At 37.1% G+C, this 21,680-nt stretch overlaps 1 protein-coding gene across 1 annotated transcript in view; it reads right to left on the bottom strand.

Moving 5' to 3' along the window:
• The window catches only part of UTRN (utrophin), a 557,360-nt gene that overhangs the window by 23,349 nt on the left and 512,331 nt on the right, over positions 1-21,680 (bottom strand). The window contains 4 exon segments of the mRNA XM_027551766.1: positions 4,467-4,532; positions 6,277-6,342; positions 6,569-6,607; positions 12,537-12,673. Coding sequence (XP_027407567.1) covers positions 4,467-4,532; positions 6,277-6,342; positions 6,569-6,607; positions 12,537-12,673 — 308 coding nt within the window.

Raw genomic sequence — 21,680 nt, 5'->3', positions numbered from 1 at the left:
AGGAAGCCCTCCCTTCCCACACCAGTTGAGGCAGCAAAGTGAGGCAGTCAGGCATGGTCAGGGGTGCCTGTGCCTGGAGCCAGGATGCCTCAGTCTGAATCCCAGCTCCACCACTGACTACAAAATCCTGGGCAACCTCCTTCACCTTGTGGGGTCCTGATTGCTTCCTCTATAAAGTGGTGTAATGAGAACAAGAGCATCATGGACAACCAAATAAGCACCAGTGGGCACAGTGCTTAGAACAGCGCCTGCCTGGCTCTTGCATGCGTGCATGCTCAGTTGCTTCAATTGTGTCCAACTGTTTGAGACATTATGGACTGTAGCCCACCAGGCTCCTCTGTCCATGGGGAGATTCTAGGCAAGAATACTGGAGTAGGTTGCCATTTCCTCCTTCAGGGGATCTTCCCAACCTAGGGATCAAACCCATGTCTCCTGCATTTCCTGCAATGCAGGCAGATTCTTTACCACTGAGTCACCAGGGAAGCCCTGCCTGGCTCTTAGGAGTCTCTAAATCAAGGAGGAGATGGTGGTTGTTTTTGCACCATCACCATTATTTTCAAGAGATATTTACTAATATTTCTTTACCCTTGCTTGGAATAACAAAAACCTCAACTCAAGAGGGCCTAGGAGTAAGGTGGAGAATTCAAGAGAGAGAAAAAATTCCAAAAATTATTGTGGAAGTTTGCTAACATACAATTTTTGGCTTAAGGCACTCTGACTTGTTTTCTTAACCCTTCCCAACAACAATAAAAATTACTAGTACCTTGGGATTTAAATTGTTAATACTGATGTTGGTTGCCTCAAGACAAATCTGAGAGTGAAGTAGAAGAGCCAACCCTGCCTTAAAAAGCCACTGATCCCTCATTCAGAAGTTGGCAATACTGTTAGGTGGCACTGAATACTGTCATCTGTTGTCTTGGGGGATTGTATCAGGATCCTACCAATGCCAGAGCCTTAAGAAACTTCCAGGAAAAGGCCAGGGTACTGAGAGTACATTGCACACATGTGTGTGTGCTAAGTAGCATCAGTTGTGCCCAACTCTTTGTGATCCTATGGACTGTAGCCTGCCAAGCTCCTCTGTCGGATTCTTCAGGCAAGAATACTAGAGTGGGTTGCCATGCCCTCTTCCAGGGGATGTTTCTGACCCAGGGATTGAATCTGCATCTCTTAAGTCTCTTGCATTGGCAGGCAGGTTTTTTACCACTAGCGCCACCTGCGAAGCTCCTATTGCACATATACTTCCTGCTATTATAATAGGTCCTGTAAGAAACAGATAAGCCTGATCCAAGCTAAAAGCAAAGAAAGAACAACACTGTGTCTTGTTAAGGGCAGCAAACATTTATTACTGTATCCTGTGACTCAAGATGCTAAATTATTAGATGGGAAACTTAGCAGGAGAGCCAGGAAAATAGTAAGTTTCATTCTTAGCTCTGCTCTCATGAGGAGCGCTGTCAATTCAAAGGAGGGAATAGTTACCCTTATTGGGGCGAGTTATCCATTGGGAGAAAAGATATATAATATCGTAATACTTATTCACTTTGTCAAGTCAATAATGCCAATTAAAATGAAAATATTTGGGGCTTCCCTGGTGGCAAAGTTGTAAAGAATCCGCCTGTAATTCAGGAGACGCAGGTTCGATGGATGGATTGCGAAGATCCCCTGGAGAAGGAAAAGGCAATCCGCTCCAGTGTTCTTGCCTGGGAAATCCCATGGACAGAGAAGCCTGGTGGGCTACAGTTCATGGGGTTGCAAAAGATTTGAACATGACTTAGTGACTAAACAACAGCAATGAATTTTGTCAAACCACCGGACTTTAGGTCCAAAGTAGGACTTCGAAGGTTGAGTCCTTGTTAACGTTCTCACTTGAATGATCCCTGCATGTTCACAGGAAAAGACCCTCAAAATACTCCATAGCTTAAAGTGTGGAAGAGCAATGGACTTCCAGATTGGCTTGATCAAAGTAAGACTTCTTAAAATATCCATTAAAATATTAATGTATCAGTAACTAGACAACAATTTCTCTTCAGTGATTTATACATTCTTACACTATTAATTTAATCTCCCACAAAAGGGAAAATTTGCTTCCTTGCCTTTTCCAGTACCTCGAGGCCATCACATTCCTTCACTTTCAAAGCCAGCAGTGTAGCACCTGTAAAATCTCTTTGTATCTCACCTCTGCTCCCCTGGTTACCCCTCCTATCCCAAACTCTGATTCTCCTCCTTCTTACGAAGATCCTTGCGGCTACACTGGGCCCACCCAGATAACCCAGGCTAATCTCCCCATCTCAAAATCCTTAATTTAGTCACTTGTGCAAAGTCCCTCTTGCCATGTAAAGTCACAGTCATAGGTGTCAGGGATTAGGACGTGGATTTCTTTGGGGGCCTATTATTCTATCTACTTTAAATGCCCTCACCATGTTTCTGAACACTTATCCATCTCCCTGCTAGCCCATAAGATTCCTGAAGACAGCATGGACCTTTACAGGGCTGGGCACATGTCAGGGGTGTGCAGCTGAGTGTTCACCAGCAGGTTCTCTACAAGATAAATAAAGAAAAAGGCCCTGCTTTGTAGCATTTTTAATTTTTATGGTTTAAATACTTTCAGTATGGCCAATTTAAAATAATGACTTCACTGAATGTAGAGCTGAAAAAAGATACACAGTTGCACACCACTTGACTCCCCAAGAGCACAGGTAATAGGAAAATGAGGTAAAATAACTATGATGTGATAAGTTCTGAGTATTACTTTTGTTATTATTTTAATCTAATCTGTTGGTTTGCAAGTACATACATGGGCTTCCCAGGTGGCACTAGTGGTAAAGAGCCTGCTAGCCAATGCAGGAGGTGTAAGGACACGGGTTCAGTTCTTGGGTTGGGAAGATCCCCTGGAGGAGGGCATGGCAATCCACTCCAGTATTCTTGCCTGGAGAATTCCATGGACAGAGAAGCCTGGCGGGCTACAGTCCATAGGTATATACAAATGAATTTTAATAATGTCTTTGTTTAACAAGCAGCTTACAAACTTCTTGAACATTTAACAACCAGCTCTCACAACTGCCTCCAGCATACCACCGCAACGTAAGCATGCAGTAAGTATTTTTTTGGATGGAAGAATGAGTTAATATATCTCTTGACGGTATATTAAAATGTATTCAGCTGTTAGTCATATTTTTTGTCATTTCTCAGACATTAGTGCTAAATTTAAAAGTCAATAGTGCCTTTTCTAATTTACTACATTTGATTATTGCCTTTACTTGGATCACAAGGTGTGACAAACACATTTAAAGAATTTAAGTTTGGTTTTAATTAGTTGTTTTAAGTTTTGTTTAATTCTTTAGCTATTTCTCAACCTTGATGGAAAAATATGTTGATTTAGGATATTCAAGATACTTAACTGCTTTATAAGAAAGACATACTAGGAGTTTAAATATGAAACAAGCATTATGAATATGCTATTACCTTGTTTTGGGAATTGTTCCAAACACACAGTACATTAATAATAATGTATAAGTCACTACTGTATTGTTATAAAGAACTAACTTGCTATTTTTTGAAATTGAAAAATCTCCTGAGATCTTTTATTTATAAGCTTAATGATAGTAAAACAATTTTTAAAAAATATTGACCAGAAGACATTTCATGTGAGAGTACCTTAGGTATTTCAACTTGGCTGTCTCTACAATGTTTTTTAGTATAAAATACCTAAGAACCAAGTTCGACAACTTTCCTGGCAACCTTAGAGCTTCCCACCAGATCCAAACCACAATGACTGGGTGAGTCAACTGAACTCGACACTATTGAAATCATAGACACCATTCAGAACTGAAGGTGTTAATTCCAAGGTGGTGGAGGGTGGGGAAAGCAACAAAAGCAAGATGGCACAGGACAGTGAATAATCAGAGATGAAATATCTGCCAAGAAAGGGTTTTAAACAGCATTCTAAACTTAATGAGGCTTTTCCTAGTTGCTAATAAAATCAAATGATTGGCAGAGGAGTTAACACCTTCCAGTGAAGGGTAAGGAGTAGATGTCCAAGCCTGTGTAGGTCATAACTATTAAATGGCAGAGATTATGGAGAAAATATGAGCACACAGAAGGAAAAGAATTTTACAGAATGACATATATTCTATAGAATTACATCTGTTAAATTAACAAGAAATATCAGATAAATGGAATGAATATCTATACCTGTATTTATAAATAAATCAATATGGTTTTCCTAGGGCAGATGAGTAGCCAAATATAGGATTTTCTTCAGTAACTTATATGAAACTAAATAAATAAACATATCCAATTTATACTATCATGGCTTGAAACCATAAAATCTATGTAGACATTTTTATAACCACACTTATCAATTTTGATTTGGATCAAAATTCAGAGCCACAGTCAATGAAGATTACTTCTGACAGCCATAATATAAGAACCAGCTTTCCAAGGCAGCACTAATTTCATGATTTACTTACACACTTCCTGTGGTAGAGCTGCTATCAGTGAGGAAAGATCCATTAGTCCTTTCCATTTGGGCCAGCCTGTAAAATGAAAATAAAGAGGTTAGAGAATGTGGCCGCATAGGGTATAGTTGACTGGTACAGCCTCAGTGTTTCTTAAACTGTCCTAATGCCCACAAAATCCAGAACAGCTCAAACTCCCTAACAAGACTTTGAAATGAAAACAACCTCTAACGTTGAGTTCTGTTTCTATCACCACCGCAATAAGGACTAAAGACTTTTATTTTACACATGTTATGTAGTTTCCTAGTGGGCCTAGATTCCTAGTTGATTTCTCAGACTCTTAAGTTAGTCTTTACTTGCTCACACATCTGGTTATGTCCCTCTCCCTCTCATGTTTAAAGATTCTCCATAATGCCTCTTTACCAAAGGACAGAAATCTTACTCCTTAGCAAGTGAAAGTGAAAGTCACTCAGTCCTGTCCAACTCTCTGCAACCCCATGGACTATACAGTCCATGGAATTCTCCAGGCCAGAATTCTGGAGTGGGTAGCCTTTCCCTTCTCCAGTGGATCCTCCCAACCCAGGGATCGTACCCAGGTCTCCCGCATTGCAGGCAGACTCTTTACCAGCTGAGCCACAAGGGAAGCTCAGGAATACTAGAGTGGGTAGCCTGTCCCTTCTCCAGTGGATCTTCCTGACCCAGGAATCGAACCAGGGTCTCCTGCATTGCAGGTGGATTCTTTACCAACTGAGCTATCAGGGAAGCCCATCCTTAGCGAGTGGGCCCCACATTACTGGACTTCAGCTTCTGTCCCTTCACTCTGTCTTGTCCTTTCCCCTTTCTCTACTTGCAATTATTTAAATAAACTGTATTCTTTCTGAGCTCAATACTTTAAAGCATGTTTTTCCACTTTTTCCTGAAATTTCTACTTGGCCTAGACTCAGCTCAAATGTTACTGTTTTTATTATGTTGCTTGAACTATAGCCTTTTATTATTTATTTTTTCAGGTATTATATTTGTCCTTAAGATTTTTCGTACCTTTTAAAAAAACTTTTCATTTTATTTTGAAGTATGGCTGATTAACAATATTGTGATAGCTTCAGGTGGACAGCAAAGGGACTCAGCCATACATATACATGTATCCATCCTCCTCCAAACTCTCCTCCCATCCCGGCTGCCACGTAACATTGAGTCGAGTTCCCTGTGCTATACAGGAGGTCCTTGTTGGTTATCCATTTTAAATACAGTAGTGTGTACATGTTTATCCTAAATTCTCTGACTGTCCCATCCCATCATCCTTCCCCTCAGCAACCACAGGTTGAACTATAACCTTGTAAAGCATAGCCAGTTACTACACTGTCAATGCCTGGTACATATTTGGTTGTATAAAAGTTTGTACAACCCAGTAAGACCAGCTTATACTTTTATATTATTTGGGAACTCCAAAATAAACCTCTATTGTAAAGTATTAGCATACATTTAATTACATATTGTAATTCATATGTACACCATTTCCTGAGAATACTTTCATTCATTGAAACTGGGTTACATTATCTAAATCCTATTTGTACAGTCTTTGCATTCTCATGAGCTCACTAATCACATCCCATGGAGATTTACTCAGTAGAATATATTGCAAGTGTTTGGTAAAGTGCAAATTACAGTATAGAAAGATGAAAGCCCAGATTTCAAATATAACAGAATCACCACTCCTGTAAAACTGTATCTCTTAAATCAAGGCATGTGAATGATATAAGATAATACAGAAAGAGATACATTCTGGGTGGCAGTGCAGTGGAGGGATCCCAGCAAAGTTTCTTACCGTGTAGCATACTGTTCTATTCTTGAATGGGTATCATCATGAAACAGCTGAGGAGACTGCGAAGGGCTGGAAGAGAGAAAGCAAAGAAACAGTTTTATGCCCAAATATTGACAGATATTACTATTAGGAATGTTAGCTTAGTTAAATAATGAATTTGACATGCAAACAAACCACTAGGATTGTTACCCAGGAGGCAGAACTATTATTTTAGGATAAGAGTTTAGAAATCACCCCATGCTAGTAAAACTGATTAGAACATCCATCTTGTGCATATGGAGCTGTGGATACTCACTCATAGTGCTCCGGCCACATACTGATGAGTGTGATAGGACTGCAAAGAGGGCAGAGGGAGACAAAAGTCATAGAAAAAACACTTTAGAGCAATTTAAGACAAAAGCAGTCAGTCAGAGGGTGGGGCGTGGGATACATTCTCAATCATCTCCCACGCCTGCATTTGGTTGCCCTGAGGTCCACCATGAAAGAAGTCAAAACAAACAGAAATGACTGTTTATTCTAGAAAAGATGCTATGTATTCAAGTGCCTGCAGGGGCCTTTCCACAGATATTATAGGATATTTGTTATAGACAGCAAACACATTTAAATAGTCTGATTGGAAAAAGAAAGAGAATGCTCTAAAATAGCTCAAAATTATGGGATAATTTAAAAAGTAATGTTTCATAATGTACTGGACAGAGGTGCAATCATATTTTTGTTTTTCCTGTAGAAGAAACTTGATCAGAAAGGAAAAGTTAAATACCAAGGACTACATTATATACTGCTGGCAGAGTTGCAATAAAATGAGAATGTTCTGAATCTTTGCTCAATTTTATTTATTATTTTTTAAAACATATTTTCCTGGCTGCAGCGCATGGCATGTAGGATCTTAGTTCCCTGACCGGGAATGGAACCTGTGTCACTTGCATTGGCCACTCGAAGTCTTAACCACTGAACTGCCAGGAAAGTCCCCTTTGCCCAATTTTAAATAAAATCCAAATAAAGGTGTACACAGAGTACCTCAACCTCACAGATACACTGAAAAAAGATGCAGCCTAGATGTTCTCCTCTATACCTGGCCAAAATTCTCAATTATCCATAACTTGAAAGCAACGTTGCTAGATCATGATACACTTTTATCAAACAAAATTTTATCCAGAAGTTCTATCTAAGAAACTGATAAAAGGAACACTGTCTACTAGAATCAGAACTTGAGATTGGAACTTGATTATTCAATATCATTCCTAGCCCTGGAGATACACTCCAGTCTCACAGCACTGCCTAGAAAACCCCAAGTCTGTAAGAAATAGCGTTTGAAAACAAATGATCCTAATTAAAAGTTAGTTCTAACCCTAACCCTTTTTTATTGGGGGTGTGGGAAGGTGTGGGGGAATACTGATGAATGTGGAAATTTAAAAGCCTAAAGAAAATTAGTTGTCTAATTAAAAAAGTCTCCTGCAAAAGCTAATGCTGGTTGAAACAAAGAAGGAAAATTTATTCTAGATCTATTTGATTCTCCTATTTCTAATATATATACATACTTAAGAAAAAGTTAATGATCTCATTATCTCCCACTGAGAAGCAAAAGTTGATGTCTGCAAAGCGAAGATTAAAAGATGACGGAAAGTCATCTTATTGGTGTGGAAAACTGAGATTCTTTGGACTTGTTTCAAAAAAAGGCATTTATCTGGTCTGTGTTTGTCAGACATTTATACTATACATAGACTTAATTACTCGTGTAAAACAGACACAACAATGAAACAAAACAGCATTATTCAAGTCTTTTCTTATCACTACTTTTCATTAACTCTGAAATACAGATGTTAAGTGTCAGATAAATGATTTTCTATACACTTTCCCTGGTGGCTCAGATGGTAGAGAATCTGCCTGCAATGCAGCAGACCTGGGTTCAATCCCTGGGTTGGAAGATCCCCTGGAGAAGGGAAAGGTTACTCATTCCAGTATTCTTGCCTGGAGAATTCCAAGGACAGAGGAGCTTGGCAGGCTGTTGTCCATGGGATCATAAAGAGTGAGATATGATTGAGAGACTAACACTTTCAACACTTTCTGAAAAACATAGGAACTGCCCCAGAGATCATTTCTAAAATTCAAGTATACCACAACATTTGCTGTGAGCTTTAAATATAAGAAAAATACATGTATATATATATATTTTTTTTAAATCTTAATTGAACTCAGAAAAGCTTTGTGAAACTGCTTGACTGGTTCCCGTAAAGTTAATTCAGTTAGTACAATAGTGATTCACTGAACTAAGATAAGAATGGCAGAGGCAAAAAGCTGAACTGAAGAGTGTCAAAAGAAAGCCTCTTTATGTATTATGAAAATTTCTGAGAAAAGAAAAAGATTAAAAAAAAAAACTTTAGGCTTTATTGACTTCAAAGTACTTTGATTTGTAGAGAATATATTAACTGATAAGCTTTTTCATTTAATTCCAGAAAAAGAAAACTGGGCAATATTCTCCCTGAGTTGTTAGCCTGTGTTAGCCCAGACTTCATAATGCTGCCTCTCAACTGCGTTCCAGAGTGGTGTCTGAACAGGGTGTTTTGGCTAATCACACACTAATATGCAAGACTCTACTAAATATACTTAATGTTATAGGAAATATAATCCAGACTTTCTTTGAAGATTTTAGAGACTTTTCAGTGCCTTAAATTCTCAGCAGACTTCTCACACTTCCGTCTGTTTGCCTTCTGAAGTCCATTTGTCGCAGAGCAGGGGTCCCAGCGGCTCTAACAGATAAAGCTTCAATGCCCCCTCCCTCCTGCTCTTGAAGACTACAAACATCTTCACCTGCTTTACAAGGCTGATCATGATCTGCGTCCTGCTTTCCTTTCCACTCCCATTTCTCGTCATGATTCTCAACTTCCCATTCCAGTTTCCAAAACAGGGTTGTCTTTCGGCTTTTGAAAATGTTTGCCTTGCTGGGAAACTCTCCCTCTCCTCCCCGGGTAGCAAACACTGAGTTTTGGGCCCTATTCATCTTTTAGTCTGGGGATGAACTGTCACTTCCCGGTCCAATGCTCCCACAACCATAATTCCATTTACTATGAGATGGTTCTTGCTACCGTAAGAACTTAAAAAACCAAGAAACTCATCTATTCCACCTTAACCAATACACGTGGTAGTGTGGTTGTTTATTCGTTAAGTTGTGTCTGACTACTGAGACCCCATGCACTGTAGCCCACCAGGTTCCTCTGTCCATGGGATTTCCCAGGCAAAAATACCAGAGTGGGTTGCCGTTTCCTTCTCCAGGGGATCTTCCCAACCCAGGGATCCAACCCGGGTTTTCTGCATTGCAGGCAAATGGAAGCCCAACCAATACCAGGGAGAGGTGCCTATTTTATTCCTTTTAATTTTCAGGGAAACTAAGCTACGTTTTTAGCCAATAAATCTCACTCAATTCTCAAATTACTTTGTCACCCTTTGAGCTTGTTTTTCAGGTATATTTTCAATGGTAATAACTCTTTCATCAAGCTCTACTCATTTATTTTGATTTATTTTTGTGAAAAAATCTTGCATAGTTATAAAATTAATTGAATAAACCGAAGCATGGGTTTGTTTACCTCCTTTTAATAACAACTAATTTTCCCATAAATCCCCTCCATGCATGCATGTATAGGGGATAAGACATTACATTTTGCAGGGATGAAAGAGAAAGAAGCAAAAGGAAACTCTAATCAGCTTCATAAATAACTTCAACACATTTACCACTTCACTGGTTTTTCTCCAATGTTCTCCTCCCACAAATAGGAGAATAAATGAAATCAAAATTTTTACTACCTATTCACATAAATTGTTACACCAGAAGATTAAGTGGCCCTGTACTAGAAAGGGCTCAGTAGAAAAATGAACTATACCAACTCCAAGAATACATTCTAGGATTAAAAAAGGAAGAAAATCTGCCCAATGTATCCAGTAGCTCATAAATCTTTTTCAAAAAAGGATCTCATGACATCTGATTTAATCTTACACTCCTTTTCTTTCCCTCATTTTCCTCTCACTGAAAATGCTGGTACATTCATCTTTGATGAAATGAAGCATCTTCAGAGTTACAGCCAAAAATCATAGCACAAAATTATTTGGCACACACTTTTCTGTTCTCTTTTCCTTTAACTGAATCACTCAGAATTATTAACGTCAGTCATTATTTTGACAGTGAAAGGCAAATTATCAAAATTGCTTAAAAGCAATTTAAAAGATCTATCTATCTGCATGACTCATACAAGGGATGTAGCTATTTGGAACATAAAATGCCAATGGTTTATCCAAAGAGTCAAAAGCACATCACTATTTCAAACCTATCAAATTACCTTGTAAATAAAACCACTGTGTGATAATTCTATGCTTCAGGCCCTTACTCTAAAGGTTATTTAGATCTGATACCAAGATAGGCAAAATTTTATCTTTATTAGGTATTCAGTATAGTTAAACTATATATTAGACACTAAAACAAATAAGAATGTATTATATACGTTTTGAAAGAAAGGGAAAAAAGTCTATGCGCAAAACACAGACAGGATCAAAAATATACCTTTCTTTACAGATTTTAAGTATTGCAGGCAGATTCTCTACCAGTTGAGTCACTAGGGAAGCCCAAGTATCCTGGAGTGGGTAGCCTATCCCTTCTCCAGTGGATCCTCCCGATCCAAGAATCGAACTGGGGTCTCCTGCGTTGCAGGCAGATTCTTTACCAGCCAAGCTACCAGGGAATCACAAGTATTTCAATAGTATGCCTTAACTTAAAATCATTTCAATAAAATTTCTTCTAAAATGTACTGTGGAAAAAAATGACTGGGAGGCATATATCTTAACTGTATGGAATTTGATATCAAGCAAAGTTATCAAAAAGTTTGAAGTGTTTGGTATGCTTTAAATGAGTATGTGGTATTTTTGGAGCTATCTACATATATAGCCATGCTGTATTTCTTCTTCATGCACACCCATAATATTACCTATGGAGGGATAAAAATACCCACTTTACTTTGTCTGTAGTCTTCCTTTTCTTTCTTAGTAGTTAAACAAACTAAAAAAAAAAAAAAAAATTTGCATATAAATGTAGCAAAGCCCCTGGTCCAAAGGGTTTTATATGGATAAAAAAAATTCGACTAAATAGTCTATCCCTCTATTTTGACATCTTTGAGACATGGACTGTCATAATACACTGGACTTCTACTGTTCTCTAATTATCTCCCATATATACACAAAGAAGTTAACTACGAGCTTTGAAGGTTAAATGTCAACACATTTTTATAGTTCTTACTTCAGTTTTCTTTACTGTATAAGGTAGAAAACTCCACACTTCAGAGCTTCTCTTCTGTAGTTACTTGAGAAGGAATATTTCTGTAACTAGAACTCCACTATTCTTTATGACTAGGCACTCTGGTGATGATTAGCAATAAAACTTAATTTTCCCCAAGATTCAAGCACAAGAAAATTGCCTTGGCAGGCATATTTATGCTGATATTTTAAAAAAAAAGTAATTCAAAGATTTAAAATCATATTTATTTTGATCTTGACATATAATTGCTTAGTAATTTAAATTTTGTTCTTGCATTTATTCTGGTTCATTTTAAAATTTCTTTTCATTTCAGGCTATAAACTATTATCCTTCATTTTATAATCCCAAAGTAATTTTGCAATCTGAAACTTTGTTTCATTTATGTTTGTAAACTCAAATGATATACTTTTAAGAAAACTTTGTCTATTACAGGTTCTATTTAAAGCTATCTCATTTCGCTGCCATGTTTAAGAAAAAAAGAAATTAGAAACGCAATGTGAGATTTTGATGAGATTTCATATAGATATATATCTGAAGCAAGGAATTAAACACTATTAATAAACATATTAAAATAAGTAAAATTAGTGCAAAACATATAAGAAATAGTAAAAAAAAAAAAACCCACAAAGAGGGAAAAATGGAAAATAAAGTAATGAAAGAGCATAAATGCAACAATTTACTTAAAGTATTTTTAAGAGTAAAAGAGATGACCAGTGCAAAGGTGGACACATTATTACATATTTCAAAAGTTTAGGAAAACATGCAAAATTAAACCTGTGCTGTCAAAAACAGTCAAAATTCATGTTGCCAAGACTGAGTCCAAGTTTATTTGCCCTTCTTGTAGATGAAACATTTTACCAAAACACAACTTCTTTTTGGGTATCAGATTTATCTTTTGTCACTAATATAAAAGTATCAGGTATAAGAGCACATACAGATACAAGTTTAATAGTAAAATTAAACTTACGTCTCTAAGTTGTCACCTTCAAGAACTGTCTGGACAGGCAGGTAGCCAAGCCGAGGATGCTTGGCAAAGTATTTCTTCGATCTGAACTTATTCTTCAGCACCTTTGTGAAGTCCCGTACATCTTCCCCAGATGTTGTCTATGAGGTTGAAAAAAATTACACTTATCTCATTAAAATGGAAGGAGACAACTATCTACAATCAAATTAGAGCAGATGTAAATTGATGCCATTAAATGACAACACTTTCAGTAGTTCTATGTATTTTTGGAATAGCACACAAGGTCATGAGAACACATGGCAATCAAGACTCATCATTAAATATTTTCAGCAATCAGCTTATAATTTTTAATTTTCTGTTGAGAATAAGCAATAAGTAAATCATTCCCCCAATACATTAAAATCAATTTTGGCAATGTTATTCATTAATTCCTGTCACTAAAAAAGCTGCAATTTGCTGCTATTAAACACTTGGTGATGATGTATTCTCGATATTATATGATTTTAGCTAAGTAATGAGGCACACACATCCTCATAATTCACCTATATATATATGTATATATATACATATATCCTGTACCGACTTCACAGAAGCCAGCACAAATTGTAGTCTAGCAAAGGAGAAAACAGTACACAAGACAGAAAGCCCAGGGCCACGTTGGTTCTCTGTACTGCAAGGAATACTCTCAGATTCTTTGTTCTTTCCCATCCATATAAACGTATACTTATTTGACATGGGGCTTTCCAGGTGGCACAGTGGTAAAGAATCTGCCTGCAATGCAGATGTGGGTTCAATCCCTGGGTCATGAAGATCCCCTGGAGTAGGAAACACAGCCCACTCCAGTATTCTTGCCTGGAAAATTTCATGGATACAGGAGCCTGGCAGGCTACAGTCCATGGGGTCTCAAAGTGTCAGATATGACTAAGTGACTGGAGCGCACATACACACACACACACACACACACACACATACACACACACACAGAGCATGCATTTGACATGGACTAAATTACTAATGGTGATATAAAATGTGACTTTTTAAAAAAGCATTTCAATATGATTAGTTAATATAATCGTTTAGGGTGACTGACCTACCTGCCACCCACTCCCCCCAGCCTTTGCACCCTCCTCAGTCTGTCTTTTCCCTCCTGACAAGCATGCCCTGGATTCACACAAACTTGTTTTGCAAACAAAAGCTTAACAAAGTATTATTTTTTGAAACAACTGAATTGAGTCAATCCTTACATGGTTTTGTTACTTTCTATTTGCTCTCATGACACCTAAATATGTTTTCTTCTAGTAAACAATTAAGGGAATTTTTGATTCTCTATGGAGAAGGTAATGGCAACCCACTCCTGTTTTCTTGCCTGGAGAATCCCATGGACAGAGGAGCCTGGTGGGCTACAGTCCATGGGGTCGCAGGAGTTGACACGACTTAGCGACTAAACAACTACTACTACTACTACTACTTGATTCTCTAACCTTGAAGAGCAGAGAGATAACATAAATCAGCCCAAGCTGTGTATACATCCGTTTTCTCTTTATTTAAAAGAGTATGTATAGCAAGCAAAGCCCATGTTATCACTGGACCTTGCTATCAGACCCACAATGTCAAATCTTTTTCTGAGTAACAAAGAAGAAACTATATAATACCTGCATTATATAGATACAGACCCTCCCAAAATATGATGTGTAGAAAATAAGCTACTGGTGCTGCTGCTGCTAAGTCGCTTCAGTCGTGTCAGACTCTGTGCGACCCCATAGACGGCAGCCCACCAGGCTCCCCTGTCCCTGGGATTCTCCAGGCAAGAACAATAAGCTACTAATTGGGGGAGGGGGGGAAAGAATCCAAGGCACTCTATACAGGGAAAAAGGGTTGCTATGAGATGCTGGTTTAGGGGTATTTATCTCTAACCAGGCAGAACAGGGGAGAGGCACAGATCACAGCTGGGAATAAAGAAGGCAATATTTAGAGACGGTCCTGAGAATAAAGCCAAAAGGATATATCTCTGCTATAAAGGACATTTGGACTTTCAGCAATGGGTATCACAGCCGCAGATCATTAAGTTTATAGATATGTTTATCCTGAATATTTTGGTAAAAATAAAAAAAAAGGAGCTTTCCATGATAGAAATACAAAAAGAAGGCCCCATGCAAGAATAAGCATTTATGACCCAATTTATTTCTGTGTCTGCTCTTAACACATTGTTAATATACAAGGAGATAGGGAAGTAACGGCCTCCAGCTTTTACTTGGTCTATTTTCATCTGGCAATAAAAGAGTTTATATTGTTCGGATCAGTGATTTTCAAGCCATATCCAGGTCTCTAACTCAGGCAACCCTGTGTGGGCGGGTGGGAGAAAGGCCAGGTGGGCAGGGCACCAGGCCACTTTCCCAGTGTGCCTCCTCCAGGACAGCCTACAATACAGGGCCCTTAGGTATATTCATGGTGGTGTGCAACCATCATCACTATCTAATTCTAGAATAGCATCATCACCTCAAAAAGAAAGAAAGCCTGTACCCATTAGCAATCATTCCCACCCCCACTACCACCCCCATCTCCTCCCCTCAGCCCCTGGCAACCGCTAATCTACTTTCTGTTTCTATGGATGTGTCTATTCTGGACATTTCTTATAAATGGAATCATATAATATATGGTTTTCTGTGACTGGCTTCTTTCACTAAGCATAATGTTCTTCTAGCTTATCTCTATTTGGGTTTCATTGTGAACTCCTGATGGGGAAAAAATGACATATCATTTAAAAGTACAAGTCCCATTCCACATCACACATTCTTTAGGTAAAGACATTCATGATATGGAAGAAGAAAGCAAAACCAGACAACCAATGAAAACCCTTCTCTCTCCCACAAAAAACACACAAAAACCAACTACCTGCCTCCCAAAAAGTTATAGAAGGGGTTTCTGATAATGCTCAAATTTTATTTTTAGAAAAAATGAGTGCATTCTCATATAAAGAATGCTAATGAGGAGAAAGTGCCCTCATAACCTAAGGGCACTAAATTTGCTATCACCATAAACTTTATACAATATTAAAAGAAAAAGTGAAAAGCAATTCATCCCACAGAAATGTAATTCCTTAGTTGAGACAGAACCAAGAAAATGAATTATGCCTATTTTCTCACCAAAAAAGGTTAAAATATATTTGTATATATGTGGTCTAATTTGCTATCTAATGATAGTACCTAAAATTTCTCTGTTTGAAGGTGCTTGAGCAACAGTTGGTAAAAAGGTCAAATAGAGGACCACCCACCTAACACAATCAATATCATCAAACTCAACTCCGTCTCCATGCTAGTATGGAGAGTTGTTCTTTTTTAAGAAAACAGCTATTGATAATATGATGTGAAGATGAAATTGAAAGGATCATTCATTACTACACAAATTATGCAGCATTTTAACTTATCCATGCATTTCCTGAAAGACTTGGTTTTCATTTATTGCTCTAAGCAAAGAAATAAAAAGAACAAAAGATTTTGTAGATCTCAGTAGATGTAATGAGGGTGATGTATCAGCACAGAAGTCTCACCTTACAAACAGCTTTCCTTGAATTTCTTTTTACTATCAAGTGTGATGAGACCATCACCACTTTTTTGACCCAAAAGGAAAGTGACACTAAGGCTTAGAGGGATTCAGATCAAGAAGGTCAGGAAAACTTGCAAACCTACGTCTGTTCACCAGACTGGCACTGTGTCATCTCTAAGAAAAACTAAACAGTTTTAAGTTTTGTAAGAAAAAGAAGTCACAGCCATTGATTAAACTATTATAATATTCTGAATTTGCCCTTTAATTTAAATAAAGTCCTACCAAGATACCCTGTGGCTGATTTTTACAAAATTTATATTAAAATGTCACTTTCTAATTTTAAATTGCATTTTTAAGAAATGTTCAGTGGAAGTACAATTAGAAAAAAATACACCTGAAAGAGAAAAAAGAAACATTAAAATTACCGGTTCCTCTATCACCCAGAGATAATCAGTCTTAAAATGTCTGGTACTGGATCAATTTATTTTTAATCCTTTTTATGGCAAAATAAAAGACATATATAAAACTGTATACAGCAGACATATGGTTTAATAAAATAAATTATATGGTAAATACCATCAAGTCAGGAAATTGAACTTTGTTGGACATTCCAGAAGACTTGTTCCAGTTATAACCCCTCCCCTCCTCCATAAAACCATCATCCTCATTTTTGTAACAGTAATTTCCTTGTGTTTTAAAAGTAGTTTTATCACTCCAGTGTCTGTCCTTAGATCCTATAGTTTAGTTCAGCTCATTTAAAAAAATATGATATATTTAAAGTCACTTTTAATCTACCAGATTTCTTCTTCATACTGTCTATTTTCTTACAACTTATCTGTTGGAAAGCCAGGCAATTCGACCAGTAGCGTTTTCTATTGTCTAGATTTTGCTGGCTGCACATTTTAGTTGCAGTTTAGCATACTTCTTCAAATTGGCGGCGGGATCCAGAGAATACATGAGACTCAGGTTTGCACCTCTGGCAAGATTATTGGTGGTGTTTCATAGGATTATAGGAGACATGTGATGTCTGGTCATATCTATCATGTACTTCCTAGCACCTTTCATGCTAAATTCCTATATCCATCCAATGAGGACTTTTAAACGGTGATATTCTATCATTCATTTATAGTTTAAAAAATTAAAGACATCCTCCCCATCTGTTTAGTTGCTCAGTAGTACAGTTCAAGAAAGGCAAGATTACATGTTTGATTTTTCTCTTTTATTGACCACTTTGCTCTGTAATGGACTGGTTTTGTATCATCTTCCAAAGATGACCAATTTTTAAATTGTTTCAAAATATCATTATGAATTCATAGATTAATATATTTACGAGTTTTCATCTATTGATGAAAGGGTCAATTACAGTTGACCCTTGCACAACATGGGTTTGAAATACGTGGGTCCACTCGTATACTATTTTTTTCACTGAATATGCACGATAGCACTACACAAACTATGAATAAGGAGGACCCACTGTAATGGATTTTCCACTGTTCGGAGGGTTGGTACTCCGAATCCCTGAGCTGTTCCAGGGTTAACTATATTTTCATTACTGAAGCTCAAACTGTCCCACCTTTGGCCTGTAGGGGGCCTCTTCCTGGTTGTCCTGTTTAAGTTCTACTAAGCTGTGTATATGTTAATCGCTCAATCGTGTCCAATTCTTTATGACCCTATAGACTGTAGCCCGTCAGGCTCCTCAGTCCGTGGAATTCTCCAGGCAAGAATACTGGAGTGGGTAGCCATTCCCTTCTCCAGGGGATCGTCCTGACCCAGGGAACAAACTCAGGTCCCATGCTTTGCAGGCAGACTCTTTGCTGTCTGTAAAAATGTATTTAATGTTGTTAATCCATCAGTCCCTAGGTTGTTATTTCTCTAGTTACTTAAGTTATCTCAAGTCTAGCCTCTCAAAAATTCCCCAAGAAGTGTTCATAGGGCCAATATTACCTGAGTTCTTACATGTTGATGACAGACTTCCTGTGTTCTTTGCTAGTTACTAGAAAGTTGGTTTTTCTAGATATAAAATCCTTGGCTCATATATTTTTCCCTTGAGTTTCTTAAGCATGTTCCTCCATTTTCATTTGTATAAAGTATTGGTATCGAAAAGTCTGATGGTTATTTAATTTTCTTTCTTTTCTAATTCAGTTTTTTGTTTGTTTGTTTAAATGACCAAAAAGACTTTGTTTTACTTCAAAGACAAGTATATTCCAGGTATATACCAGGATATTCCATAGTGTTGGAGAGCTCAGGCATAATATACTTTTTCAGTATAGAGATTCACTTTTTCCTTTTTTTTGGAGAATGGAAAGATTTTTCTCTATAAAATAATTTTGGAAGTAGAATTGATTAGTTTTCCTTATTTTCTGGCATTTTTATTAATAGTGCTTGTTCTACTTTGGGTTTTTTCTTCATGGACTCATATTGTCCATATTTTCCATTTTTTCTTTTTTTTTATGACTGTCTTCAATATTTGTCATTTTCTCTTGATCCTTTATGTTGCTTTCTTTACTTCTCTTTGAAGTTTTTTTTTTGCTATACAGTATATTCTCATTAGTTATGTTTTATACACAGTATCAACAATATGTGTCAATCAATCTCCCAATTCAACCCCCTCCACCACTGCTTTCCCCTTGGTATCCTTAAAATTTGTTCTCTACCTCTGTGTCTCTATTAACTTTTCTTTGAGCTTTAAAGTTCGCCTCTTATTCACCTTCTATTTTTTTTTTTATGGTATTTATGTGCTCTGTTTTTTAAGACTGAAATTAATTAGTTTTAACTTTCAAAATTATTTTTCTTTTATTTCTAGTTTTTTCCTGAGTTCTATTACCCCAAATACGACAAAGGGGCATACCAATCAGTTGTTAAAGTGACTTGAAAACAGCTAGTGCTAGAACACTCTGACCCTCCTCTTTGCCCCTGAAAGCGGGAAGTCATCTCCCATGTAAAAGGTAGTCTCCCTATACCAGGAGGGACAGAGACATCCTTATCAATGGAAAGAGGGACTTCAAGGCCAAGAAAGCTGTGTAAACCATCTGCTTAGATGCTTCACTAAATGGTACCCAAGCCTAAATTTCCTCGCATTATCAGTTCTTCACAAAGTTATTTTGCTGGTGTTTGCTTGTCTTAAAGGTACAGAAGCTGCATGCTTTGGTCACTTCTTTGAGTCTCTCATATGCACAAAATTAACGTTAGATTTTCTTCTGTTAATCTATCTCGTGTCAATTTAATTATTAGATCAGCCAGAAGAATCTAGAAAAGGAAGAGGTAAATTTTTTTTTCTCCCCAACAATATCTTGCAAGTTTTGTGACTGGTATGGCTTGTTACCACCTAGGTTTATTTTGGGAATATCTCACTACCTAGTTTTGTTGTAAATATTATCCAGAGGTTTGGTACTGCTGTCTACCTGCTGTGTCTCTTTTTATGTCACTGCTTTACTAATGGGAAGAAAATGGTAGAGGCAAATAGGCTGAAAAACTCTGAAGCCACTGCTACCACCATCTCCCCGGAATCCTTCTGGATTGATTTGTAACAATTATGTGAGAACTCACTTATTCAAACAAGGACTTTCATTCAAACTGTCATTTTTGGAAATCTAACGAAGGTGAGTCACTGTGAAAAACATTTTAAAATTGAACCTACATAGACAAGTGGGTACTTATGTTTTCTTTCACTACTATGCTGCTACTAAGTAGCAGTGAGATAATAATGAAAACTTATTTGGATAATAACAAGTAATTAGTTCTTGACTTGGTCCCTACCAACTAGTACAAATCAATTATTTAAAATGTGTTGCTGAATTACAAAAGGCAGCCTGCAGTAACACTCTACCAAAACCCCCAAAACTCCTGTGTAAGCTGGCATGAGATCATTTTTAGCTCTTGAATTCTATTTCAAAAAACAAAACTATATTCATTTTAAATCTTCTAAAAATTTCTTTGGTCAATTCATAACTTGGGATAGCAGTATTATCTAATTCTTTACCAAATACTCCCAACATCATATTTTTAACTTAACTACATATATGCGTAAGTTATAGGCAGAGGAAAACAGGCTAGAACAAGGAGGAAAATCAAGGTTACGTAAGAAACAATATGATCTTTGGCACATGACTAGAATAATTAAATAATACTATTTAGGCCACGCACAAGTACAAAAACCACTGTTGAACAAGATTCTCATTAGCAACATTTACTTCTTAAATATATAGTCAATAGTCTCAAATGACAGATGCAAAGTGTAAAAAGTACATTGCATTATCATAGGGCTAATCTTAAAGACATTCTAATAGTTTTTTAAAAAATGAAAAACAACCTCTCAGTTTTGCTTTAAGTTTCAGTGATTTCAACAATGATATTCAACAAGAATTCAGACACTGAATTCTATAGGTAGGATGAAATTAGTAAGACAAGCTTCAGAGCATTCTCAGTTCTAATGGAAAAACATGAAACCAAAATATTAGCATTAAAAAAATCATCAAGGGGTCAAGAATAAGTAGGGTAAATGAGTCATCCAAACAATAGATTTTGTTCAAATGTCACCTTAAAAGTGAACAACGCAATCTAAATGCACTCAACTTACTGGGATAACAATGTAGACTGGGCAAGAACTAAAAAACCACTTAGGATGCTGAGGTCAGAGAAATAGCAATGATGCTGCGTTTTTAGCATATTGGCAACGTCCCAAGTCTCATCCGAAGAAGTAAGACTGCCAGAAACAAACTACACTAACTCAGTGGAGAGCTTTCCCAAGAATGAATCTGCATGTTCTATATTTGATGTTTATAGTCCTATGAATACATTGATGTTGGCAGGAGTAGGGAGGGGTCGACAAAACAACTATGCCTAGTTTTTTTCCTTTGTTCTTTTTGTTTCTTGCCAGTGACATATTGTTTGTAAAAAAAGGAGTGATTTCACTTTTAGCTTTAAAAATAAAACTTTTTCTGTTTTTTTCAGAAGGAAACTGATTTTTCTATACCTCTAAAAACACTAAAAATATGAAATTTTATTTTTCCCCATGTGTTAACCAATAGTGAGAAGAATATTCTTGAATCTATTTCTTTAAAAGTAACATACACTTTCTAAAAAAATGCAATAAAAGTCTGTTCTAAGTGTTGCTAACTTTTAATAGACTGTTACCTATCTTCCTCTCTTCTCACCAGGAACTCAACATGGCTATCAGAAGAGACTAGTCCTGTGCAAACCCAGCATGTAAGTGAGAATTTTGCCTTGATTCCACTCCCAACAATTTGAATGCTGGAAGTAGCTGATGTTGCTGACTTTGCTAGAAATAAAATTTTACAAATATCTCATCCCTTTTCCCTGAGCTAACATGACTCTCAAAACATCTTCCAATCTGGGCTACCGCTTCGGTTCCTGATGTCCGTATTTACCAATGAGTAAGCACTCTGTTCACTTTCCCCACTTTCGCAATGTGGATCAGGCCACCATCCACAGACGCACACAGCCTCTATTAATCTTTTATTTATTTTTTCCCTTTTAGCTGTTAGTGTGGATGCTGTGTTTTACTTATGAACACATTCCCCTACATCTTGTTCATAACTGCAATTCAACCTTCCTCTTTCAGTGAATACTGATGCTCCCATGACA

The sequence above is a fragment of the Bos indicus x Bos taurus genome, chromosome 9, assembly GCF_003369695.1.
Source record: "Bos indicus x Bos taurus breed Angus x Brahman F1 hybrid chromosome 9, Bos_hybrid_MaternalHap_v2.0, whole genome shotgun sequence".
Lineage (NCBI taxonomy): Eukaryota > Metazoa > Chordata > Mammalia > Artiodactyla > Bovidae > Bos > Bos indicus x Bos taurus.
The sequence above is the reverse complement of the archived record's forward strand: the minus strand, read 5'-3'. Positions and strand labels throughout refer to the sequence as shown.